At 45.2% G+C, this 27,734-nt stretch overlaps 1 protein-coding gene across 2 annotated transcripts; it reads left to right on the top strand.

Annotated features, from left to right (window-relative positions):
* Positions 1 to 483: 483 nt before the first annotated feature.
* ISL1 (ISL LIM homeobox 1) lies at positions 484 to 24,465 on the top strand. 2 transcript variants are annotated; one of them, XM_083404555.1, is made up of 6 exons: positions 484 to 950; positions 2,196 to 2,385; positions 6,983 to 7,242; positions 12,344 to 12,627; positions 15,903 to 16,070; positions 22,984 to 24,465. In XM_083404555.1, the coding sequence occupies exons 1-6, from the start codon at positions 923 to 925 to the stop codon at positions 23,098 to 23,100; spliced, it is 1,047 nt and encodes a 348-aa protein (XP_083260681.1). In that variant the 5' UTR covers positions 484 to 922; the 3' UTR covers positions 23,101 to 24,465. The 2 variants fall into 2 exon arrangements, with proteins under 2 accessions (XP_083260681.1, XP_083260680.1); XM_083404554.1 differs by having other exon boundaries at positions 12,341 to 12,627.
* The last annotated feature ends 3,269 nt before the right edge of the window (positions 24,466 to 27,734 follow it).

Raw genomic sequence — 27,734 nt, 5'->3', positions numbered from 1 at the left:
CCGTGAGGGCTGGGGGGATAGTTAAGAGAAATCAACGTTTCGCTTCTTCCTCTTTCTTTCTTTTAAAAAAGGGAGGTTAAGAATCACTAAAACCAGAGAGCGCTGAAAGACAGCTGCCTGCCTTAGGGTACCAAAAGAAAGGGAGGAGTGTGGAACCGAAAATGCAAAGGGAGAGTTATAAGGGGGGGGGGAGGAAATCAAATGAGGAGTGTAAAAGTTGCCTCCGATTCTCTCTCCAAGTCCAGCTTTTTAAAAATAAAATAAAATAAAAAAAATTCTGGCTCTGCCCGGGTTTTCTCCAAGCACCCCCCTCCCTCTCCTCCCAGCAAAGGCTACAGCAGCCACTGAAATATGATAATCAGAACAGCTGCTTCTGTGTTCCCTGCGTCCAATCAGAGGCGAGCTGGTTTGACGTCCCCGAGGCCTACGTCGACCAATGGCGATGGAGCTGAGTTGGAGCAGAGAAGTTTGAGTAAGAGATAAGGAAGAGGCTGGCGGCCGCTGCGCGCTGAGTCCCGCACACTGCAGCGCCTCTGCCACTCGCTTCCCGATCCGGAGTTGGCCTGTGCGGGTGCGCGGAGCGTTTTCTGCTCTCTCGCTCTCTCTCTTTTCCCTTCTCTCTCTGTCTCTCGCTCCCCGACCCCGACTTTTTTCCTTTTAAAAGGCTCCTCATCAACATCACCCTAGTAATAAAGGAACCAATTTGATCCCAGCTCCTTGGACTGATCCTCAGAGCGACTGATCAAGCAGCCTCTCTCTTCCTATCCATTTGACAGCATCTCCCGCTTTCCAGGAAGGCGCAGCTTGTTCTCCTTTTTGTTTTGTTTTTTTTCCTGTGTGTTTGTGTTTTGTTTTTTACCTCTGGGAAGCTCCATCGCAACCGTGCACCATTTCACTGTGGACATTATACCCTCTTACAGATATGGGAGATATGGGAGACCCACCGAAAAGTAAGGAAGACGTTATTCGTTATTCTTGAGCAGTGGTCATATGGCAAGCGGGAGAACGAGCTCTTTCTTCCCACGGTGGCAGGCGGGAGCGGTGGAGGACGCAGCCTCTGGCGGGCTGCCGCTTCGCCTGGTGGGGTGTCGGAGCCTCCGGAGCGATCTCGGTGGCTTGGGAGAAGAGCCTCTGGCTTAAAAAGTCGTGAAGGAAGAGGCGAGAGTGTGGAAAAGGAGGATGGGGGGGGGGTAGCTGCCATGGACGGGGGTTGGGCGTCAGAGGCAGCGGTAGATGACTCCAGTTCAGGGCGACCGCTCCGGTGCTAAAATCCTGGAGACATTTGCTGGAAGTCGGTTTCCCTTAAAATAAAAAAACAATCCCCCAAACAATAGGATTGGATTTCCTTTAAATGTATTGAGGAATCGCAGTGTTGGGGGGGGGGGGTGCGGCGGCGGCGGCGGGGCTGGGGGCCAGGAGTGCAACTGGATCCATTCATACTCCCGTAGCAGATGATTTAAAGCGTGGGAAGTGTGGGTTGCTACCCTTTAAATAAGCGCGCTGCTTTGGAAAGGAATGGGTTTCTTAGCTCGGTGGAGGTAAGCATCCAGCGCTCCAGGTCGGCCTTTAGGACCCCCGCCCTACAGAAGTGAACAAACCTTTTAGCGAAAGAGGGATTGAAATTGGCAAAAGGAATGGAATTGACAAACCAAAGCCTGCCGGTTGCATCAAACTCCTAAGAGCAGAGAGAGAAAGCGTCACCGGCGTGTTCTGTTTCCCAGTCCACCAGCTCCCCTCTTTTTCCCCCTGTTCAGAATCTGGAGGTACAAAATTAATAACACCACACACATGCCTTCATTCCACCACCACCACCACCCTCCAAAAGAACAAATTGTCAAAAGGGGATGTTTTGATTGCGTTGGAAGGTGCGTAAAATGTGCGCGTTCTAGAATTCTGCCAGCCTTCATTTGAATGTGCGTTCCGCCTCCTCTCTAAATGAGGGAAGCCTTTGATGGCACACACTCCAATTACCATCCTAAAATGCTACACATTCTCTATCTTTCGCACACTCTCTGCGATCATTCTCTTCCTCCCCCCCCCCACCCCATATAACGCCACAACAACAGCAGCAGCAGCAGCAACGCGCTCCCAAAGAGTAGCAGCCCTACGCGGGTGATCGACACTAATAAAGTGTGTTTATCGCCGTAGGAGAGCAAACGGTCAGTCAATCATGTCTTTTATTATTTGCCTTTCAGAAAAACGGCTGATTTCCCTATGCGTCGGTTGCGGCAATCAAATCCACGATCAGTATATTCTGCGAGTTTCCCCGGATTTGGAATGGCACGCGGCCTGCTTGAAGTGCGCAGAATGCAACCAATATTTGGACGAGACTTGTACGTGCTTTGTTAGGGATGGGAAAACCTACTGTAAGAGAGACTATATCAGGTACGGAGCTTGCCTTTCCTCTCCTCCGCTCCTTCGGTCGCGTCGCAGTTAGAGACGGTTCCAGTTGAGCCTTGTTTATTTTCTATCTGTATAAGGTTTGGGAGAGTAAAAACATAAACAAAAACCCCAATTTTTTAAATTCCTCTTCCCCGTTTAAAAGAAATGAAACTGCGATCTCCTAAACACCCTTACCTGGAGGTAAGTGTGTGTTTTTTTCCTATTAGTGCCAAGAAAATGTGTTCAGGGGTTAGATTATTTAGGCGTGTGTACAAGCGCCTTCCGTTCCTATCCAGTGTCAAGCCCTACTGAGTTCAGTGGGAAATTAACTAGGATTGCAGTGCAAGCTCACTGGAGGAAAAAAAGAGAGAGAATTGCGTCTTATCACTGAGTACATACAGTTGAGGGGTAAATTCTTCTCCCCCTCCAGAAAAAAAAAATCCAATTTCAACTCTCTCTTTTTTTCCTAAGTAAGTTTGGGCTGACACTTGTGAGCAAATGTGTAAAATAAATAGTCTGCGAGGGAGCAAGTCTAAAGTAATTTGAAAAACGGGTTTCCGCGTCAGATAGATTTGCTTTTAAGGAAAGGTATACAGATCCATACTGGCAAATTACTTGCAAGATTTCTCAGTAATCCGCCGATCTGACCTCCAGGTAAAGATCTTAGAAGCTGGGTGCCCCTCGGCGGTAAGGGCTATTGAAATTAGTGGTAGTTACTTCTGAGAAGATGCGTGTGAGATCTAGGTGTGAGTACCTTCTTCGATTGTTGCAAATGTGGTAATGTGTGTAATTTTTTTTTCTTTTTGCGGGGGAGGGGAGCAGCAGCGACAATATGTTGCCATTTAAGATGGCTCAAACTGCCTTTCTCTAAACTAAGCGCCCCCAACTCTTCCTCCATTCAACTCTAACTAATATCAGTATAATTGAAATTAAGTGGTGGCGTTCAGGCCTGCTTGCTTCCCAGCTGCATGACTGCGTGTACGATTTACATATAGATTTAAATTTACATTTATATATATATTAAAAAAAAACTATGTTACAACAGGAAAATAGCAACACGGGCTCAGTTAAAACAGGCCATTCCTACTCTTCCTCTCACGCCAGCCCATGGCTCCTTAAAGCATGGTAAACAAATGTGATGATGATTATTAGTGGTAATAATAATTAATAGTCCCCTTCTGTTTCCTGAATGCAGGGCGGTTTATTCGACTGGGGGGCTTTACAAAAACAAAAACAAACCCTAAACATGACATTTAATCTTTTTAAAATATTAACCCTTTGGGCGCGCTCGGACTGACTCTCTTTCCTTATCTTATCTGCCTTGATGAATTGGACAGAGGAGATCAAATTGCCCCTCATCTGTGGGCGAACAATCGGTACATTTAGATAATGGAACGGCTTCCTACCTAGCAGGAAAATCTGAGAGCTGATTACACAGACACACACACACACGTGTGTGCGTGGGGGGTACAATTGGCCACTGCTGACATTATAAGGAAACCTTTATTTCTTTTTAAAGAGGGGGGAGCAAAGGGGAGGGGCTCCTTTTTTGCACAGCTTTTTTTTTTTAGGGAGTCTGACTTAGACGGCGCTATGCTACTGTGTCCTTTTTGCTGCATTTGATCTTTGCAGAGGGGGCAAAGGTTGGGCAACCCTAAGCCAGGGTGAAGGGGTAAGGGGAGAGAGGATCCACCTGGAAATTCTCCTGCGTAAGGTCCCTTGGCAAGGAAATGGCAAGAGAAGGTTCCGCGCGGCTTTAGGCGAACGCAGCAGCAGCAGCAGCAATTTCTTGGGCAGTCTCTTTTCACTCAGCCGGAAGGATCCTCGTAAAGCCCTCCGCGGTTCTCAAAGTGCAGCTTCCTAACCGGAGGCCAGTCCTCTTGAAAGCCGTGGGGCTTCCTTGCTGAGGAGACAGAGTTGCCCGGCTGCAATCCTGAGAGCCCTTCCCCGCCCCACTCCCGGGAAAGTCGGGCAACGAGGCGAGCCCGAGTTTCTTGCTGCTTCGAGTTCGCCTTTGTCCAAGCAGACCCGGCTGTTCAGCTGGCTTCGGTCTAGAGGAGGGATCCTTTGGCAAACCTGATTCCCAGCTCCCCGAGAATCAGGTGCTTAGAAGTGAAAGCATGGTGAAAGATCCCTCTGATCCCATGCTCCCCCCCCCCTCTCTCAATATATATATATTGAAGAAAACGCTAGGACCGCCATAATACTAATACTTATAAGAAGAATTTATATTATATATTCACGAGGTGATCCCTGCACCGCGACTGTAAACCACTGCGTTACTCAGAAGTCACCGCCATTGTCTCGACACTGGGGCTTTAGTTCCCCAGAACATGTGTTTAGGATGGCAACTTTAGATAGAGTGACTTGGAAAGCGAATCCCATTGATGGGCATCAGGGCTTCCTTTCATGCAAGTCCGTGTGCGAAGGGATCTCAGCCTTTTGCTGCCCGCCGTCTTTCAAACGGGATTTACTTGCCTTGGCTCAGAAGGAACGCTTTCCCGACTGGCGCCTGAGTTGGCCCTTCGTGTCCTTGTCTAGCTGGGGCAGAAGCGAGTTGGGGGGGGGGCGGGCTTTGATTCTTTAGCCTGAGATTGAGATACTAATAGAGAAGCGGGTAGAATTATGGAATCATAGACTCAGGGTAGAGTTGAGCTTTTAAAAGTAAGCATTTTCCTCCTATTTCCGCGCCACCACCTCTGTGTTCTTCTTTTAAGAGAAGGGACCTACACATCAACAACATATGTAGATTATCTGTATGTGTACATATGGGTCCAATGTGAAGCCATATCAAAGCCTAGCCGAAGACTCTGTCTTTATAAACTCTGAATTCTACAGAAAAGCGACCTTCTATGTCTTCATTCGTGGTCTGCGGGAGCTTTTCAGCGCTACTGAGAGTTCTCTGTTGATTTGTTGTTGGTGTTTCTGGAACAGAAGGCGGACGTCGCCCTTAGGCTGCAGCCCTGCACACATTTCCCCGGAAGTAAGTCCTACTGAACTCGATTGGACTTGCTTCTGGGTAGACGTGCATAGATAGGCTCGCTCTGCCCCAGTCTTACTTCGGGAAACTTACTGTTCTGAAGCAATTTCTCACTGATTTCAAGAGGGCTCTTTCAGAGACCACCAGGAGTTGCTGGCAGTTAAGATTATTGGGGGGGGGCGGTTATATGGGGGGAAATGGGGAAGGGGCGGGTAAAACAGCTGCTCAAGCGGTCCAAATAAAACCATTTAGTGCAGCGGGTTTATTCGCGGCCACACGCCTGTTCCTTCCCGGAGAAATTTCGTCTCTGGGAAAAGCCTTTGCAGTGCCTAGTAGCGATCTGGGAGAGCGTCCCCTTGAACTTGACTTACACCCAAGTAAACAGGCAGAGCCGGGAGCGTAAAGGTGCGGAAGCAAAGGCAGGCCGAAGGTTTTGCCTCTGAGTATTGCAAGTGGGCTTTAGGGTATTGGTGGCCGCGATTCACTGACTCCAGATCCACTGTTTTACTCCTGAGTTTTGTATTTGATTGTTTATATTTTAAGAGTCGAGTTTAGCCTTTTCCTTCCTTTTTGATGAGCGGTTTTTGGAGGGCAGGGTTGGTTCCAGCATTGCATTTTGGCCCCCAATAAACTCCCAATAAAAGTGGACGCCTCCGGAATAAGTTTCCCTAAGCGTCACGATTCCTCCTCTTTTCATTGTATAAAAGGGTAAGCTGCCATTTTCTCTTTGGGAATATTTGGTTCTGTTTTTTGGTGTGACGAGACACAGAAGCGGCTTTTTAAAAACTGCAATCTTTTAAAGACTCTTTTAAAAGGAAGGGAGTCAGTGGGATTTTCTCCAAAGTCCAGGACCGGGATGGGTTGCATTATTATTTATCTCAGAAGTATATATAAAAAAGTGACTCCAATGCTGGAGGCGTTTACTCGGAAGTAAGCACCGTTGCACTCCACGGGGCGAACTCGCGGGATTGCAGCCCCCGTTGCTCATTGACCCCCCCCCCCACATCTTGCTGTTCTAATTAGACTTTCCCCTTTTCTAACCTGGTTTTTAAAGGTGGCTGTGAAGTTTCAGCCACTCTCGTTTCTTCCATTCTGTGCATAGGGCAGATTTTCTCCCCTCCCCCTCCAAAAGAGACCGCGAAAGAGAACAAACAGAAAAAGCCCCACCCTTCCAATAATAATAATAATAATAATAATAATAATAATAAACCAATCAACACCCAAATGCATGTACGGTTATTTATTTTTTAAAACACTTCCCCTTCGCTGCTGCAAGGTCCGAGCGCGTACACGGTACAATTTCAGAAGCCACTAGGGTTGGGAAGTCGGTAGGAACCGAATTCGCTCCGATTTCTATTTTCGCGAGCTTCTGGTTTGCCAGAGGTAGACCGGGCGACCTGGAAGGCGTGCTGGGCTTGCTGTCTAACGTGGGAGGCTGGAACGTGAATGAAAGAATGACTGGCTTGATTCGACGGGGCGGCCGGAGTGAAATCTTTCTCTCTCTCTTTCTCTTCCTTCCTCACCCCACCTCCGTATTCTTTTCTTTTCTCTCCCCCCCCCCCCCCTTTATCCCCAATCCCACCCCGCACCACCCCTTTCCTCGACGGGGCCTGGGCTCAGGCTATACGGCATCAAGTGCGCCAAGTGCAACATCGGCTTCAGCAAGAACGACTTCGTGATGCGCGCCCGCTCCAAAGTGTACCACATCGAGTGCTTCCGCTGCGTGGCCTGCAGCCGGCAGCTCATCCCCGGGGACGAGTTCGCGCTGCGGGAGGACGGCCTCTTCTGCCGGGCGGACCACGACGTAGTGGAAAGGGCCAGCCTCGGAGCTGGGGACCCCCTCAGCCCCTTGCACCCCGCCAGGCCGCTGCAGATGGCAGGTACTTCCTGGTCCCCCCTCCCAGAGACTTCGGGGAGGGCAGGGGAGGGCACGGGAGGGAGGGTCCCTCCGGGCCTTTGTTCCATATATGTGTTTTCTCTCCCACTCCAAGCTCTTCTGCCGTTGCCTCCCCACCCGCGGTTCCCGGCCATCAGTGGCTAATAATACCTCCTAGATGTGCCCAGCCCCGTATTCATTTTGATACCAGCTTCGCAGAGGTTAGTTTTGTTTTTTTGCAGAGGTGAGAGAGTTTTGGAGAAAAGGCTCACGAGATCCCCGTGCTTCCGATGGCAAAATGACACTAAGAAGCAGAACCACACACACACACACACACATGCTCCAAATCTGCAGACCTCTGAACACTTTACTCCCGAGTAAACATATAAGAGGATGCCGCTTGCGGGGTATCTTACACCCACTTACCTAGGGGTAAGCCCCATTGAACTCGGGGGAGAACTTACTTGTGAGCAGACGTGTAAAGGATTGCACTCTTCCTGACTATCTCCACCAAGCGCAGCGCTGCAACAGAGATGAGCCCTTCGTTGAAATAAAAGGAAAGGAGTTTGCTTAAATTTGCTGGGAGATGATGCCCAAACCGGTAGCGAGCTTGTCGGAAGTAAACTCCCTGTAGCGCAATGAGACTTCCTGCCAGGATCCTAAGAATGCTTGCTCAGGGTTTGCTTACTTTTTTCTCTAGTAGGCACGTTTAGGATTGCAGCTTCCCACCTCTTTAACTTCCCCTTGATTGCAGCCATTAACTCGCATGGTCCAAAGGGTTTGAGTGAAACTCACTTGCTTAGAATCTCCTTTAAAATACCCCCAAAACTCTACTTTTGCAAGCATCCATTGGTAAAACAACTTTGCACCCTGATCCCTAAACCTTGGATGCAGCTCAGATTTATCCATGTTCATTCAAAAGGGTTCCATAATTTTAATGGAACAGATTTCCAAGTAAATATGCATAGGAATGCAGTCTTAGTAGGAACTTCCATTGATATCAGTGGAGCTTGTGTATTTAGGTCCAAGACATGAGTGTTGTCAAGAGCAAAAGCAGATGAGTGAATCCAATCAAGGCTCTTGCCCTAAACCCCTTCCTTGAAATGCATAGAGCAATCCTCTGCATTTCTATCCTGAACTAAGTCCCACTGAATTCCATAGGATTGACTTCTGAGCAGACATGTTTGGCACCGTTAGGCTGCAATACTACACACTTGAAGTGTGCATAGGGTTGCATCTTTAGGGAACAATCCTATAATGGGACCCTCTGGGATGGGTGGGGTTAGGATCCAGGGGTTCCCTAGCTGTGCCAGTGTAAGGCCTGAAAAGGGGGCATTCCAGAGGGGGGTGGGACCAGAAAAAGGGGATTTAGAATGGATCCTATACCCATCAAGCTCAGTCACATGACCTGGCAGCCTGGTGTAAATTAAACCAGCAGAAAGGGTGGTTTAACCCATACTTTATTGTTTTCCCTCTGCCTGCTTTAGGCCATCTCAGTCAGCATTAGCCCCACTCCTGAATGAAGTTTGGATCTGGTGTATTTTATCCTAGCTTAATTCACACTGGCTGGCTTTGTGCCAGTTTCTTGTGTATAGGATTGCTCCTTTAGTACCATTAAACTGTGTGGGGTATTTGTTTGTTTTTTACTTCTAAGTAAACATGCTTGGGATTATATTGTTAGGCCATCCTCCTATGCCCACTTATTGGAGAGCAAACTTTGTTATAATCAGCAGAAGTAAGCTGGTGTATGGGACCATGTTGTTTTATGGGATATAATTCCTCCTTTCCTTTGATCTGAAAAAGATATGAAGTCTGCCACAGTACAGAGGGCAGGCAGAGTAGTGTGCTCTACTACGACTGAATTGCCAAAGTAGTAATATACTTTCAGTCTCCTGGTGGCTTAATATAAATAAGAAATATTTATGTATATGTTGTGTACGTAGCTTTCACTGTCAGGTATGTGCGCTGGGTAATCACAGCAATCTATCTTTCCAAAGCAAGAGGAAGGAGCAGACAGAGAAGTACACAAAGATCACAACAGTAGAGGTGGGGGGAAAGAGAAGATAACAGCAGTGTACCTTGCATTGCAAGGAACTTTTACAGAGGCCACAATTGATTCAGATGTTGTGTCCTTTTGTTGCACTTAGGTCTTTATTCTAAGTAAAGATGCTTATGATCCTGCTGCCCCGTTAGAAATGTCCTGAGAAAATATGGAAAGCAAGGGGGGAGCAGGATAATTAATGTGGGAAACAGGAAATAAAAAAAAGGGCAGGGGAGAGCAGAGAGGCAGCAATGAGTCCCCCTATCCAGATGAGGCAAAGCTATTCAATGAGTTTAGGCTCTTCCCAGCAAGGCGTATTCTGAATGAAACATGGGATGGGGGGGGTGGTGGTTATGCAGTGTGGAGGGGGAGCCGGCTTCCAAAAAGAGAGACTAATAACTACAGGCACCACTTCAAGCTGTAATTTAAAACTGTCAACAAGCTAATCTTCAGTAATTGGCCTTCTAAGGGATTCGGCCTTCTCCTCCTGAAGCTTTCTGTGGTTTGGGTGAGAATTTCAAGCCGAAAACTTTAGCGTCGACCCATGAGCTGGCTTCACTTTTTCATTAGGATTACTTTTGACTTGAAACATTGCAGGACCACTTCTTTGCTGCCTGCCCTGTCTAGGCTTCTGGGAATGGGCCTTATTTGTTTTTCCACCCTATCAGGGCAAACAAAACAAGACAGGCTTGGAGAATTCCCAGTCAAGAGCTTGTAACTTTTAAGTCTTTCTGCTGTTCTCTCCCTCCTGCCCTATCATGGGAGTGGGGACAGCAAGAACACTATTTACAGTGCCAGTCTTTAGCAACTTAATCCAGGGTAGTCTTTCCTTGGTTTTTAATAAGAGGTTTAAGCATCATTGTTGGACTCCTAATTCAGAGTCCATTGTCGCACTTTACTTGGAAGCAAGTCCCATAGTCTTAACGAGATTTCAAAAACATTTCCTTCCAAGTAATAGATGAGAATGAGCAGTAAGGTTTTTAAAAGTTGATGTCTTGTGTGTCTCCAAATCTGAAATCCTACTTCTTGTTGAGTCTTCCTTGCTATACCAAATACAAAACAGTGACTAATTTGAAAGGGGAGCAAGTGTTATGAAAAAAGCAAGTCAAAAATGTGGAGCACAATGAAACCATCATATTATCTCTGCCCTCCCAGTAACTCTGCATTTCTAGATACAAACCCATAGAACTCCTTCTAAAAATATTAGCTCAAGTATTTTGTTTGACATGTGGTTGCCTTTTTGTATTTTGAATTGTGTCTTTTTATATCTGTTGTCTGAAATTGAGGCAAAAAGAGAGAGATGGGGGTGTAGAAATTATTTCAACATATAAATGTTCAGAAGGATGTTCTACTAATTTCAGTGGCACCTGCTTCCAAGAAAGCAAACTTCAGAATGCTGCATTAGAGTACATTTTTCTCAACAGATTTACTTGGACTTTTCTGCTCAGGTTGCAATCTACTGTGTATTTACCTGAGAGTAAGCTCCATTCAGCAATGGAGGACTTTGGCACTGCAACCTTCCGTCCAATGAGAGAGTGTTTTATAGAGCAATCTCTTTGGCTGTTTACTTGGAAGCAAGTTTGACTGTCTTCAATGATGTTCAATCTCTGTTCATAGCATTGCAGCCTTAAGAGTGTCAGTTGCATTTTTTAAAAGGAGAAACTGTTGGAACATTTATTTTGCTCTGGGTTTTCTAGCAGTGTGTTCTTTTGACAGCGTTCACAGACTCCCCCACTTTAAAACTATATCATTTAGCTAACTCACTTTCCCCGTCACTGCTTATTAGTACACACAAGTTTATTAGTTCTCATTTTAAAATTCGATATCAAACCCCACCGTTTCACATTTTAGGCTGCAGTTTTGTGTCCATTTAGATCTGGATAAGCAAGCCCTATTGGCTATAGTGAGGTTTCCTTCCTTCCACCTAAACATGCCTAGAATCGGGCTATTAAAAGCAGGCTTTTATGCAGCTAAATTGGGGGGGGGGGGGAGGGAGGCGTTGAAAGTCCGGAGCTGTAGAAAGAAAGCCTGTGTAATGGTGCATGGGACAGGAGGAGAATCCAGGAGGTGCTAATAGCAATAGATAAACAGGACCTGGGGGAGAGTTTTCGACGGAGGCAATTGGGTTGTTTGCTGTGGCTTGCATTGTTGTATCCATTAACCCGGAAGTGGCAGATGGTTCAGGGTAGGTGAGGGACTAGGTGGCCAATTGATCCGTTTCAGCTTTAAGATTCTAGTGAGTGGCGCCAGGGAGGGAGGGAGGGAGGTCTTGGTAGTAGCCGTCTCCGCGCTCCTTCCAAAGCCCTGGTGATTTTTCCTCGAGAATTGTGAAATGGCGCCCCCAGATTATATGACTATCTGCTTCCTTCCACAATCCAAAAATATATTGAAGTGGGAAAATCGACGCCACTGATTCCCCCCCCCCCAGCTGAATTTCCTTCCCCCGTGCACGTTTGAGAGCTCAGCCATCCTTTGCGCGCTGAGGAAAGACCCTTGGAAGCAGTATGGGGAACGCGGGGGGGACGGGGAGAGAAACTACCGGGTTGCGCAGGTGTTCCCGGTGAGGTGGGCCGGCAAGACGTCCCACCGAAATTGGACGACTGGCGATTTCCTCCGGTCAGCAAAATAGAATGAATGTTGCTCCCTCACCTCCGAGATCCGAAGGCTTGAGGGTCCCAATCGTCGTCGCTCATTAGAGAGCGCCATATAGGGTACCTTGGACAGCAGCTCGTCCGCTGACAGTCCCTGTCCGCGAGGAGCTTCCAATCGAGACAATGGGGGAAACAAGAGAGGCGTTTGTGAGAATGTGGAGGATTAAGGGGAGCCACAAAAAGTGGAGGGGCTTGACAGCGAGGAGTCTCCGACAGGGTTGCATGGAATTCCCATTATTTGCAATAGCGTTGGTTCCTAAGAAAGGTGGATGGATGGGAGTCCAGGTAGTGATGATCCCTGCGGGGTTGGCCCCCCAGGAAGTTGCCTGTCAGCATCTTCTCGCCCTCCCCCGCCACTTACGGGATTCCTGTTCCTTCCTCCTTTTCCTCCCCCCGCCCACCCCCCACAGCAGAACCTATCTCTGCCAGGCAACCGGCTCTGAGGCCACACGTCCATAAGCAGCCAGAGAAGACCACCCGCGTCCGGACCGTCCTCAACGAGAAGCAGCTCCACACCTTACGGACCTGCTACGCCGCCAACCCCAGGCCCGACGCCCTCATGAAGGAGCAGCTGGTGGAAATGACGGGCCTCAGCCCCAGGGTCATCCGGGTCTGGTTTCAAAACAAGCGCTGCAAGGACAAAAAGAGGAGCATTATGATGAAGCAGCTCCAGCAGCAGCAGCCCAACGACAAGACGGTGAGTGGCTGCCGCGGTCTTTCCTCCTGGCCTCTAGGGGGCGCCAGTTCCCGAAGGAAAAACTTTCTTGGTTAGTGGGCGTGGCTTGGCTGTCCTCTTGCCTTGGTGCTTTTGATTTGCTTTGGGTGGGATAGGTTCGTGCGCATGTGTGTATTACTGTCCAATGAGTGTGTCTGTCAAGAACGCCAATTAGCGGGGCTCCCTGTAGCCAGCAGAAAAAGAGAAGGTCCCCATCCTTCTATGCCTTTCACAGCAATCGAACAGAGAGATAAGGGGACGCTTCACCTGTTGAATGCTGGCCTGTGGAAGTAGCACGCTTCTAAAAAGGGGTCTGGGTTTTATTGGGGCGGGGCTTCAATAGCTTGCTGGGTTTAGGGAACTGGTCCGTGAACTCTTGCTTGTGTGCATTTATTTATTGTTGCCAAATAAATGGTCCAGTTGTAGGGGGAAATCCCACAACATCCCACAGCACCCCCGGTTTTAATTTTTTTAAGTACATGTTACAGTGACTTTACAAACTGCCTTACTCTAGAGTAGTTCTACTGAAGACGCTGGGGCTGTTCCAGAGACAGATATCAGTCTGTGGGTAATTCCTACTTTCTTGTGGTCTAAGATACATAACAGCAACGTGGGGGTGGTGGGTAAAGGTCGCAGGAGGGACGGGATAGATCCCTTTTTAAAAAGGCTCTCAACTGACTTGCCGGATGTAAGATGATTCGAATAGGTGTACTGAAATCAATAGAGTGGGCTTCTATAGTCCTACTTAGTTATTGTCGAGTTCTGGCAAGCAGATTTCAAAGAAAAATGTGATGAAGACCAATTGAATTCAATAGAACTTCGCAGTGGACTCCTATGTATATTTACTCGAAAGTAAATCCCTCCTACGTTCAATTATTACCTAGTAAGTGTGTGCATGTCAAAACGCCATAGTGGTGCACTCGATGGAATTAAAGCTTGCTCGGGAGTAGGTCCAACTGGAACCCCCTGAGGCTTACAGCGTAATCCTAACTATGATTACTTAGAAGGAACCCCTGTTGAATTCAGTGTGGCTTACTCTTAATATTAACATTAAAGTTAATATTACAGCCATACTCCGGGTAACTGTGTGTAGGATTGACCTATTTTGTTGCCACACTTTTTGGTTCTAGACCTGAAAGTCGGGCGGACCAATCCTATACATGGTTTACTTGTAAGAAAGAAAATTCTGCTGCTAGTTGCCTAGGCAGTTATGTGTCCTTCCCAACTACCGGATTTCAGCCAGATACTCACGTAAGGCTCCAATCCTATCCATGCTCACAACACTGCTCAATTACATGTCTACACGGAAGCAAGTCTTACGGCATTCAGTAGGGCTTACTCCTAGGTAAGTGGATCAAGGATGAAGTCTAGCTGGGCTGAACGAGAATTACTTGCGAGTAAAAAGACAAGGTCTAGTTTTTAAAATCCAATGAGGTCGAATTTTAGCACTAGCGACACAACAGAGTTTCGGCAGATGAGAATGACGAGCGAGCAGATACTCCAAAACAACCGCTTTCACCCCATCCGTTGCCTTTTAGGCCTTGATGATGCCGAGGCCATTGTTGTGTTGCTTAAAGGAACAGCTATTAATGTTTGTTAAGACTGCTTATCTGGTTAAGTGGAAGTTTAAAGCGTTGCGTATTACTGCGGTGGAATGTAATAAACCCCAGTTTGAAGTGTTTTAAGTTGCTCCGACTTAGGAAGTTATTTTGGACACAAAGCCTTTAAAATACCTGCAGAGTTTATTTCTCCCCACCCGATTCTTTGCCACAAAGTATAGTGGTGGTTAGCCAGGAAAGGGTGAGCTCAGTCAAACCTAAATAAGCGGGGAACCTTGGAAATGATCCTTGTTCCGGATCACGTTTTCCTGGAAAGTTCATTCTCACTCGAAGACCATTTCAATGTCTTGTCGATGCCGGGGCGAAAAGTGAGGCGAATCTCCCGAACTTTCTCTAGAGGCTACAGTTGTGTGAAATGGCTGGACTGGGACCTAAACCGGTTGCGTCCTTAGGAAGGGAGTGGAACGGAATCGGGTTCAGTCCCAATTCTTCTGGTCAACTGGCCTAGGGATTCCGATGTACGATTGCAGTCGCACCTAAACTTAGAGTATCAATGGTGCCTAGGCATGATGTTTACTTGAAAGAAAATGCCAACTCCGGATCATGGGGCTTACTCCGAAATGAGGTCCGGTTGAAATCTGCGGCGTTGTAGAGCAACTCGGCTTGATTTTTGTCAACCTCCAGGAGTTACTTCCCTTAACCACGAGGAAAATACCCGGAGTGTATATCACCACTACTAACTATTCACAGGAAAGGGTTCAGTCCTAACCCCACTTACCTGGGAGTAAGCTCCATAGCGCTCAAAGGGACCTGAGTAACCCTCGGTGGCATTTTCTCACGCGTTAAGGCAGGCTTCGACGCAGGCGTGTGTGTAAGTAACTCCCCTTTCAGTCAGCGAGACTTACCCCTGGGTAAATATGAGTGGTGTGTATGTATTCCCACCCACACTGTGATCCTGAAGGCCGTCAAGCTGCTGGCTTTAGAGTTGCCCCATGCTCTAGTCTAGGGCTCCTATCTCGTGCTCGGATCTCCAGCTTTTGAGCTCCGGACGTGAATTCCAGCGCTTAAGCAATCGGGGGAAGAAGTGTGTTATTCAGTGTGGCGGCATTAGGAGGGATCAATAAATAGACGTGGAAGAAGTCATTGGAGGTGGGGTACCAGTAATGTAATTAGTAGTTGGGGGAGCGTGCTATTTGTTCGGCGTTGTTCGCCTCCTGTCCTCCTCTGTGGCGTTCCCATGGAGTTACCCGCCTCTTCCTCATTGGAAACCTTCAAGATAACCAGGACAATCCAAAACGTCTGGACTCAAAAACCCCACTAAGATCACTGGGCTTTACTGCCTGAGAGAGAAGCAACCTAACATGGAGTCCTAGTATGTGTGTGTGTGTGTATATATATATATATATATATATATATATATATATATATATATATTAAAAACCCTTGATCAGGACTGGAAACGGATCCTAATCTACTTTGCCTAATCGACTCGGCAAAGAGAGGTGTGGGTGGTGTGTTTTTTGTTGTTTTGTTTTTAAGAATAATAACACACGAAATTCCGCGAAGGGCAGATTAACAAAGTCAATAGAGTCGAGCGTTTGATAAGCCCGAGAAGGAGTTTATTGACTCTCTGCGCCGCGAGACAATCGCGGTTTGTGCGGCGCGGCCCCTCACCGCCTCTGCCTGCCTTGTTTACAGAACATCCAAGGGATGACGGGCACTCCCATGGTGGCGGCCAGCCCGGAGAGACACGACGGGGGCTTGCAGGCGAACCCGGTGGAGGTGCAGAGTTACCAGCCGCCCTGGAAAGTCCTCAGCGACTTCGCCTTGCAGAGTGACATAGATCAACCGGCTTTTCAGCAACTCGTAAGTGTCAGTTCCCGGCTGCGATGAATGGGCCACTGTGCGCGCAAAGGCAAGCGCGACGCTCCTCTAGGTTATTTCTGCAAAGTTTTTGTACGTCTGCTTAAGACCGCTGCGCCCCCCCCCCTTTCCCTCCCAGCCCCAGAGTTTAAAACACCTGGAGGTCAACTCGCGTCCCCACCAGAGATCCTTCCACTTCGATGCTTTTAGGCTGCAAACCCTAAAACCACGTATACTCGGGAGTTAAATCCTGCTGGATTCAGTCGGGGTTTACTCCCGGGTAAGTGGGGTTCGGGTTGCAGCTTGAGGGTTTGTATGAGATAGCAGTGCCCATAGATTACCCCTATCTGAAGCCCCTAGACGTGTGCCCATGTGCTGGAAGGAGTCAGGAGGGAGCCACACATGGAGATTGTGTAGGGTTACCTCAACTGCCCATCTGCGTGCCAGCCTCACAGTTATCTTTAAGCGCAGAGCGGCTTGCTCTGTGGACATTTGCTAAGCAGCATACATACTGGCGATCTGTCTGCTATTATCAGTAGCAGTGGTATTAGCAGCAGTAGCTATATTGGACAAAAAAAAATAATAATCAAGGTAAAAGCAGTTTTTGATACTGCAAGTGAGGTATACCCAATTATTTGGGAGTGAAAATGTCCCCTTAGCATCAACTCATTTCAGAGCAGGTTGCAGGCATGTCTGCAAAGAGGCTTCCTCCCTTCTGTCACACATGAACAATGGATGAAATGCCTATTTTAAGATGGCCTATCCTGTGACAAACATACATTATCTAAAAAATAAAAATGGAAGTATGCTTTCCGCCCCTTCAAAAAAGCAGTACTTTATTCACAGCCACATTTGCAGGACTTATGTTGTTGTTTAGTAAGAAATCATAGGATGAATTTGTCCTAAAGGCTCCTAGTAATTTTAATAGGTTTTCCAGAGGGCTTTATAAACCTTAGCTGCCATCCTACTCACAGTTAAGAGACTTGTATTCCACTGATGCCAGTGGCATTTAAGCAGTCTAGCTGTGTGGCGGTTTACAACCTCTTTCCCACAATACACAAAGTGCTTTCCAATATTCATCTAATTTTTAGTCTGCGTTAGAGTGAGAAGGCACAGGGAAGCCTCCCTCTATCCCGCTTTTGACCTTTATGACCAGCTAGGCTTCCTTTATGGCCTGGGTTTCCCATAACCAAATTCAGTCATTTAACCACAATGTCAAACGCCAAGCTTATGCCCAAGATCCTTAAAATGCTTACGTTTATTGGCATTTAAACCAGCATCTGCAAGTTGTCACCAAATTATTATTATTATTATCATCATCCTAACAATTAGACTAAACTGAGTGAATAGGATCCTGGTAGTGGGTGTGTTGCTTCTACTGGGTTGTACAGTGGGGCTGAAATATGGTGGTGAGAGTCTAATAAATCTAAAAAGTTATTTGAAGTATTGTCTGGAGGGTAGCAGTGTTTAAAATGAACACACCTTTCTAAATATGTACACTTCTATAAAATATTACAAAGGTTAGCCCCTGTTTTTTCCTGTGAAATGCACATTTCCTATTTACATAAATTACTTTTGCATATTGTAATATTAGCCTTTAGCACAGTTTGTGCAAATGTATATTTTAGCCCAATTGTCTGCATTTTCTTTTTCTTTTTACATGCCATGGCTAGCATATATTTCTGAACTTCCATGGATCGATAGATGCTTTTGTCTTGTTTTCATGATTTAAAAAAATGTGGTTATATAATAACGTGCAACAGTTGCATAGTATTAATGGGCTGGCTTTCACCAAAAAGCCAACAGGAATTTACCAATCAATTCTGTTCTTAACTCACTTCCTTATGCCTACATCATTTGGCAGCTCATATGGGACCATATCATCTGCAATACTTAAGCCCAACCAGGTGATTTAAGGACAGAAGTTCAACCTTAACTCAATTTCCTGGCCTAAGTGTGTTAAAACCAGATCTTAAAAATAATAAGGTATGTTATGAATGGTTTTTCAGTGATTAAACTTCGTAGTACCGATGATAGAACATCTAATGATTGGGTGCACAAAGTGTCTCCCAAAAATATAACAGTTTAAATATTTGTTTTGGAAAATATATGTTGCAAAGTCCTTCTATTCTTTTCTTTTTAAAAAAGACAGTTTTAAGCTTTCTAGAACAATGCCCAAAACAATTCCACTAAGAATCCTTGTGTCACAATTTATGCCATAACTCATTTGGTAAGATTGCAGCCTGAGTATCACTGAAATTGGGGAAGTTTACTTCTGAGTAAATGGCTTTAGAGATCTCCAGACTTTCTTGCTCTTGAAAGAGAAAATACAAATGATGGTAAAAATAGAATAAATCCAATAGTGATCAATGTGCTGTGACCATGCCCCCTTGGATGGGCTACTTAATTCTGATTTAGGGTAGAGGCTGATTTCTTTTCCTGCTTTGTTCTGGGTGTTGCCTGGTACTCAGGCAGAATTATCCTGCTTTAAACCATTCAGTGCAGCTTTTAACAATAGAGGAGATGGGTAGACTTTGTGGGAGGAAATGAGTCTAGGGAGATACAATGGAAGATTCTAGGACATGATACGGTGTGAAAAAAAATTACGTCAGTATGACAAAGATGGGTAAAAGCGTAGGGTGGGGAGAAAATTGCATTTGGAATGATTTTTATCAGGCATCTGCTAAAGGAACTGAAATGAAGTCTGGAGGCATTTTATGTCCCCATGCAGGGCCTCAATACAGAGTCTAAAATCTTATTATTACCAATATTGAGCTTTACAGGCAGACACACCTAACAGGGCTACACAAGCAATTGCTTGGAGTAGCAACATTATTAGGGTGCTAAGCAAGCAGTTTCCTATCAGAGAGGTGACCCCCCTCTCACACACCCAGAATCCCTTGCAGTGCTGCAGAGGATTCTGGGACATGACTCTCAGAATGCGAGCAGCTGCGGTGTTGCAAGGGATTGTGGGACATTCCTTTTGGATTGCATGGTGCAGCTGCTTGGAAGATGAAAATGTATTAGGCTGGCCCTGATCCTCACACCCGATAGAAACCATCAATTCTTCTTAATTCCCACTGCGGGGTGTTGGCTTGCTGAAGTTTGATAGGAGGTAGATTGCAGTCTGTTTTTAAGAGAATAGAAAGCAATTTGAAACTGTAATTCTCATAAGCAGGCTTTTGTAGTGTTTAAACCAGAGGTGAAAATGGGAGAAAAGAAATACTTGTACATAGTACCCCATTGAAAGCCATGCTTCTTGTTCATTCTTTTTCTCAGATTCAGTGATTACTCACAGGCAAAGGATTAGTTCCATCCATAATAATATTCCAGTTTCACTGAGCAGAGAGGACGTCTATCCATGTGCAAAGAGCCTCCTCATTCACCTCAGTGTATAGGGAAGCCCATTCTCACAGGAGTCCTGTGTGATTAGTGGAGCACACACAAACAGAGGACTCTGAGTCTGAACACTGTGCAGAAATAAATTCCGTTGAGTTCAATAGGATTTACTTCTAAACCATGTGTTTACCACTGGGGTGCAAAGTAGAAATCCACTGAAACACACCTTAAATAATCAGTAACACATTGGGAAGAATTAGCCAGCATCTAGGGTGGAAATCTATGGAAGAACTCATATTGAATTTAACGGGTTTGGACTCCAGCCAATGTGGAAAATCGTAACCAAAAGAAGATAGCAGTTTTATCATTAGGAACCTAACTAGGCCCCAATCCACAGCTGAGTTTAAACCAAAGGGTTACTTGGATTTAAACTTGTATGCACATTTTCTTGGAAGTTAACCCTATAGAATCTAATGGGGCTTATTCCTTGGAAAATAGGGATTGCAATCCCTACAATTATCTGTAGTGCTCAAGCATTTAAGGCGGTGGAACATCTGCTTTGCAGAAGGTTTCCTGGCACCTCCAGATAGGGCTAGGAATGTCCTGTGTCTGGTTGACAGCAGTTCTTCAGAGGTTCAATGTGGACAGCACTGAACTTGATGGACCAATGGTTTGACTCATTATAAGGCACTTTCCTTTTGTTCCTGTATTTCTTAGCACTAAATTCTGCGGGCATCAAGGAGATTCAATTTCAGTTTGAATCAGGGCATTGAACTGGAAGAATTTACCTTGACTGGGATCCTTACTTTTTGCTTTATGAAGGGAAGGGGCTTCTTCTTCATGGAAAGCCACTTCTGGGTATAACAGACCATGGGGCAAAAAGTAGGACTCCAGTCCATTGATTGCATGCAGTCCATCTGCATGCCTCTTTGAAATCATAGAACAAAGTGTCCAGACTTTTCCTAGTTGTATCTGAGCATTTTTACTATATTTTGTGGCTGCAGCAACCCAGTCAGATGGGTAGCATTTATTTATTTATTTATTTATTTATTTATTTATTTATTAATAAATAAATAATCTGAGTCCTCCAGAAGTGGTGTTTTGCAGCTGGGAACTTGTACCCAACTGCAGAACATTTCATCACTAGCTGCTTGGAGGGTGGCTTCATGTGCTACAATTTTCATTCACAAAGTAACTTTTCTTGGGGGGGGGGGGAATCATGTGGTGCTTGTAATAGCATTTATATAAGTGTGACCAAAACATTTATCTGAAATCCTTATAACAACTCTCTGAGGTAGGTCAGTATGTCACCATATTATTTTTGAGGGACTCAGGCAGAGAAATATTGGCTTATCCACCCCCCCCGCTGCCATTAAAGAATTTTGTGACCAAGGCCTTATTTGAATTGGGATTTTCTTGTTTAAAACTCAAGCCTCTTGCACCACAATGTTAGGTATGTTTACTCAGAAGTAAATTCTGCTATGTCCAGTGATGCTTACCAGCAAGGTAGGATTGCAGCCTTATCCGTTACTTGACACTAACTCTCCTTTGTGTAATTATTAATTTTGAACTAACCTGTTTGCTTTGAATTTATATGCTGCAGCTTCCCTTCCCAAAGGTTGTAATACTGGGTGTACATAGGAAAACACACACACTACACTTATATATGTAGGTCCACAATTGCTTTATGTATATGTTATTTTTGTATTCTGCCTCTCCTTCACTGGGCTCAGGAAAAGCTATTTAGAAAAGGTACACATTGATTTCACTAGAATTATTTAAAGCTACCTTCTAGTTTACCATATTTTCTTGTGAAAATACCCAAGCAGTGCTAACCTAGTTGTGTTTACTCAGCCCTATTCATGTCAAAAGGGACTTACTCATAGGTAAGTATGTATAGGATTGCAGCCTTAGAATAGTCTTCATTGACCCTGATCCAGAGAACTGTGAATGAATTGCAGAAGACCTGTTGCTTAATGGTTCCAAGATCTAATCAGCGCTAGAGAGTAAAAAACTCCCAGAGCTCTGATCAGCTCTTACCTAGAGAAAGAGCAGATAAGAACATGTATTTGGGCCTAATGTGTGGACTACCTTCTGAGCTGAGCCATCATAATACTCACCTGTTGGCTCATTGTTAAGGGATGACTGAGATGACCTAAGTCAACAGGTCTTCTGCAGCAGGACCTGTTGACGCTTTCTCTGTTCTGAACTGAAATATAATATTTTAGATACGACTTTGCTTAGCAGCTTTCCCCTCTAAAATTTAGTCTCAATTTGCACTTATCCGTATATACTAGCATATGGAAATTTTATGCAGAATTGTTTATTGGGTTTGTGCCCCAGAAAACATCTATTTAAATTGAGCAGCAAACATTTCAGACAGAACTGATACAACTGTACACTGCAAATTTTGGGGGGTGGGGAAAACAGAGGCCCTCCATTAAAGTACCCACATACCAAAATACAAATTTTGCCACTGCAAACAATGATGATAATTCCGTGATCTTTTCACCCCAAATTGGATTGCTTGCTCAGTGCTCCAAACATATGAGTATTATGAGCTCTAATATAATATAAAATACCGTTTTCTGTAGTATAGTGATAAAAAGGGGTAGCTAGAATCAAAAAGATAAACAAGTAAAGCTGACTTCCAATTCAACCTCAGATCTGAACTCTGCTAGAGCTGTGACCATTAAGTGTACACTTAGCTGGGAGAAAAAGTGAGTGAAGTCAATGGGGTTACTTCTCGGTAAGCATGTATAGGATGGTGCTGCATGCATCCTAACCTGGTACTCCGCAGCTCTTGTTGGGCATCATCTCTGACTGTTCACTTTGCTGTCTGGGGCTGATGGGAGTTGGAGTCCAACAACATCTGGAAGGCACCAGAAGGTTGGTGAAGACTCTTCTATTCAGTTCTTTGTTCTTCCTCAGTCTCTGTTGGAGGGTGAGCTTAATACTGACCTTACATGATTGCTGAAGGCAAAGTACACTGAACACTAAAACTCTCTCTTGCTGATATAAAATGCTGATGTTTATTATAAATAGCTCCAGTAGCCCAACGTTTTACAAAACCCAAAGCTGTTCCAAGATCTTACTGGTAAATTCCTTGCTTTTCATTTGTGTGGGATTTGTTCAACTTTAAATTTTCCATCCATTTTTTAAATTTCAGAACTAATTGTCTAAGTGTCCCAAATGATAAATATTCCATTTGGAATGTTTGCAAATCTACTCCGAGGCAATGATGAACTATCAGGGTGACACCAGAGTCGATCCTCACGTGAATTCTTGCAAATATGTCTTATTTCACTGTTCCCGCACTGTGGTTGCAAAAAGTAGAAATGGCAGGCTGCTATAAAAATCGGTAGAACATAAAATAATGTTACTATTTGAGTTACTGTTGTTAGTGATAGTATTTATATATATAATGCTGTCACAATGTACACCATAAGGTCTCTGCCCTGAGCAGTTTACAAGAAATGCAATGATATTTTGAAAGCCAGAGAAATGGGCATTTTTCTTTTCTTTTTGTAAACCGTTTATTCTCTCTCTTTCTCTCTCTTAAAAAAATGTTTTGCAGGTTAATTTTTCAGAAGGAGGCCCAGGTTCCAATTCCACCGGAAGTGAGGTAGCATCCATGTCCTCTCAACTCCCGGATACACCTAACAGCATGGTAGCCAGTCCTATTGAGGCATGAGGAACATTCCTTGCGGTGCTGAGGTCCTCAAATGTTTTCGCCCCCTGCTGGAGAGAGTGGGAAAGCTATCACGTTTGGGGACTCGGAGAGAAGGAGAAAGAGAAATTAGAAAATTAAAAGAAGAAAAGTATTTAAACACAACCGTGTTCATGAACCTAAAGAAAAGAAAAACTCCATGAACTGTCTGGGGAGTCTTTGTTCGTTCGTTTTTGTTTCGTTTTGCAATGATAAGGTAGCAACACTGTGAAGACAATCATTGGGATCTTACTAGAATAATACTCTTACAAAGCAAATGAAAATGCTTTCGTTCTTTTTTTAAAATAATAATAATAATAACAATCCACCCCCACAGAAGGATCGTAGGGAGATCAAGAAGGATTTTGGTTTTTTTGTTTTAAAGACGTTTGTGAAACGCAAGAGGATACGGACCCAGGACCGCCAACTTTTCCCAAATGGCATCGTTGAGTGACTGCACACAAACATCGCCCAGAAAACGCCTCGTGTGACCGTCCAAACTCGAATGGTGTTCTTCCTAGACCTGCCTCGCCCCTTGCCAAAAAAACAAACAAAACCAACATTTAAAATTATATATATATATACATACACATATATATCTTTGAAAGGAGCTCTGATAGATTGCTTTTCCAAGATCAAGGAAGGACACCCTCCCAACCATCCCACGACAGAAGGAGCTCTTCAGATGGTTGGAGCTGCGAGCGGTTTGGAATTTCTCTGTTTCCTTTCCCCCCAAGAAAGGTCTTGGAGCGCCTGGGCCGTCCCTCCAATAGCATGTACTGTAGCTTTGGCCTCCTCCTTCTCCTCCTCCTCCTCCTCTTCCTCTTTCTTTCTCCCTTTTCCCGGGTGGGTCGGTGGGTTTCTTGTCGAGATCCATCCTTTTCCTCCCGAAGTCTCCACTCTCCAGTGACTCTCTTTGTTTCGTTTTGTTTTTGTTTTTAATTTAAAGGAGGGAGTCGGTTTTTAAAAATATATAAATATAAATATAAATATATATCTATCTATCCCAATTTAAACCTTCATTCGCAACAAGGTATACCTCTTTTTGGCCACACATGAAAAATGAAAAGGAAAAAAAAAGAATCTTCTTTCGGGGTTCTGTTTTTGACTGGCGTCCGTTCAGTAACATTCCCCTTTCCCCAAAGATGTGTATAGTTCTTGGGTTTTTTATGTTTTTTTTTAAAAAAAGGTGTGCTTTTTTTTTAATGGACTGGGGTTTTTTTGCCCCCACCCCTTTCTCTCTCACTCTTTCTCTTTCTCTGGAAATAAAGAGGGGGGAGGAGGAAATACTTTTGTTTGTTTGTTTGCTCTCGCATTGCAAAAATTATAAAAGTAATTTATTATTTATTATCCAAAGACTTGCCACTTTTTCTATGTCCTGATTTGTTTTGCTGTTGCTGTCGGTTTTTTGGGGTGTGTGGGTGTATGGGTGTGTGTTGCTTTTATTTTGCTTAAAGTTTTTGGGGTTTTTTTTTGCGGGGGGGGGGTGATCCACGCTGTGGGCAGTTCTTCTTTACAAGTCATCTATGAATGGATGGATGGATGAATAAGTAGAGGAAGACATTTCTTGCGCAGGAGAATGTACATTGGATAGATCCCCCAAAAAGAACGAAGTGGGGGAAAGGTTTCCCCCCCCGGGGGGGGGGTTATGTCTCTTTTTCTTTAGCGTGGTCTTTGAAATTTCATGTCCACATCTATGTGGGGCTTCCCCTCCCCCCTTCACATTTTGGCATTTTTATTTCCACCCCTTTTCCTTAAGTATGTGAAATAAAAGTGCAGTATGTAGAATGATTCTCTCTTCAGGACTATTTCGCTAAATAAAAAGTTTGGTATAGAGAAACAATAAAATAAGGAAGGTAACTGATCAACGTGCCCCTTTTAAGATATATACGTATATATAAGAAATATATAAAAAACAGAGAGAAATATTATTATATATTAAAAATACCGGACGCATTTACAAGCTAGCCGCTAAATACTTGACGGAAAGTATTACACGACGAGCAGGTGCAAGGAGGTGGTGTGATATTGTGTCACACGTATTATAAATGTCATTTTCAGAGGCTTCGCGGCGACAATAATCCAATAAATACACCTTTCTCCTCCTCTTCAACCTCCCGTAGGAATCCCAGGGCTCTGGGGCAAGCGGGAAACATTTTCTTAGGGGTGAAAACCACCCCGAACTACTTTCTTTCGAGTAAATCTCCTGAAGCTTCAATCGGTTTCAAAACTCTGGGTTGCTCTGGAAAGCGTAGTTCTAGCGAGTCAAGCGCAACATTAGGAATGTCTACTCAAGCAGAAAGTCCCAGCGAATTCAGTAGGACTTACTCCCGGATAATGGGGGTTTAGAACTGCAGTTAATTCCCTCCCTTCCTTCCATCCATCCAATATCTGTACGGCGCATTTCAGGGCGAAGCTGTCCCAAACGTGGCGAAAACGTGTTTGCGTACACAGGATACCAAGCCTGGGATTCCTGCCTCTCTAATATGTGAATGTCTCCTTTCCCACCAAGGGGTGGGTGGGAACATGGAGGACCCGTGTCGACTTGCTCCGCCCCAAATTAACAGCAACATACAGTGCTCCCTCTCTCTCACAAACGCACATTCACACGTGCAGAATTTCCCTTAAGTAATGCTGTATACCAACGTCTCCTCTTTATGATTGATTGAGCGATCTCTGTTTTGTTTTTACTTGTGGGAGAAGGAGGAAGATAAGGAGGGCTGCATTTTGCTTAGCAAGTGAAGGATGACTGTTATTCATCAGGGCTTGCTGTCAAGAGCATTTGAGAAATGCTGCAGGGGAATTCTGGCTCGAGGGGGCTTTGGGGCGATCCGTGTTTGTTGTTTTTCTTTCGACTTCCGTTTTCGGCTTTGGAAAGGAGGGCGGATGCTAAGCGCTGGTGAAAGGGGGAAGTGTGGGGGAGAGACTAATAGCCGTATTATCAGAACAAAGGTGCGATCCACAGGCCTTTTAAAACAGAGAAACCTCCTGAACTTGGAGAGTTTCCGAAGCTACGTCCATTTGCTTGGAAGCCTGCTCCGATCCAAGCGGAACGTCTCTTTTTTCAGCGATCCTCGTGGCTACAGAATCGGGCTGCGCCAGAGACGCTTGTGAGTTTCACTTCCCAACCCTGGAAGTGAACCCGATTCACGCTGGTGTTTAAAAAACGCAGTTCTGGCCTCCGCCCCGATGTAGAACTGTATTAATGGGAAGTGGTTAAAATAACCCCCCCCCCCAATTAAAGGATCAGCGATCTTTTGGAAGATTGATATGGGGGAGGACCCTCTATTGATGGGCTTGGCCCGGCATTGGCGTCCTGCAGGCTGTTAAGCCGCAACTTCTCCATCCTCCTGCTGGCATGGTAGGGAATAATTGAGGTGGTTAGGATCTCTTCGTTACTCAAAGCATAGTTAAAAAACAGGCGCACACACAGTCGTGCATTCAGATTCCGGTAATCGGTTTCTTAAGGAGTTTGAAAAACAACAGCACGCAACTTCTTTATTGCTAATGATTGTATTTATATGGTGAGTTTTATATGGCGACGTCCAATATAGAGGTTGTTGTTGTTTTTCTAGTGCGCAAAGGCTGCAATGCTGTATACCCGCTTACTTGGGAGTAAGTCAAGGGAGGTGTGAGTTTTGAGTAGGCAGTGCTTAGGATTGCGATGAACGCAAGCAGCCAAGTCCTCTGGCTCCGAGAGGTTCGCAGTCTGGAGAAGGGAACCAGAACAGAGAAATTTCACGGAAAGGGAATCGGTTGTTTAAGCTCATTCATGGCAATTTCTCTCTGTGTGGATATATTTTCATTTTTAAGTAACAACAGGGTATAGGAGCCATTATATCACACAGGAGGAAAGCGAAGATGACAGGATATCTCCTTCTCCTTTCCACTTCCTGAAAGGAATAGGGATCGGGGCCGTCGGTGGTTGCCAGCTTTCTTTTTCGGGGAGGCTTGTAAGCCCCCTCCTTTTCCGGGAGGGGCAAGTGGTGTGAAAAACAATTTTGTTAGTAGTGTTTGCTGCTGCTCCTCCTTTTCTGGGGAGTGAAGTTTCTGAAGGAGGTGGACTTTTCAGATTGTCATAAGGCTTTGTTTGTTTCTCAGAGGGGCATTTGAAAACATCGGCGTTATTTGCTAACTCGCTAGTAGCCTGCCGGATATGGAAGGGGCAATAGGAATTCATAATACACCCCCGCTTGAAGTGCAGATGACCCGTCCTAAGTGGCTTGGATCCCTTGTAAAGGCTCACTTCTGGGGGAAGGGGCTAGTTTTAAAAATGGTGTCTTTTAAACATTACAACTGTTGCCTTAACATCCCCTCTTTTTGCTTCCCTCCGGAGCAAATTAGACGTTGAAAACCCGGTTGGGATTTTCGGACTGGACTCTTTAGGCGCAACTTGGGGGATGTAAGTCTCATTGAGGGCTACGTTCTTGTTTCAAGTTCAGATGCAGGCAACTGGGTTGTTGGCCCCACACGAAAAAACAAACAAACCCCAATATGATTTCCCATATCCAGGAATAAGCCCCCATGATGAACGGAATTCGTATTTACTTCTAAGTAACCAGGAACAGGATTATGCTGCAAGCAAGGTTGCAAGTCCCACTGCCTATAAACGCGTTTAT

This window comes from Podarcis tiliguerta (genome assembly GCF_965153285.1).
Source record: "Podarcis tiliguerta genome assembly, chromosome: 11".
NCBI lineage: Eukaryota > Metazoa > Chordata > Lepidosauria > Squamata > Lacertidae > Podarcis > Podarcis tiliguerta.
The sequence above is the reverse complement of the archived record's forward strand: the minus strand, read 5'-3'. Positions and strand labels throughout refer to the sequence as shown.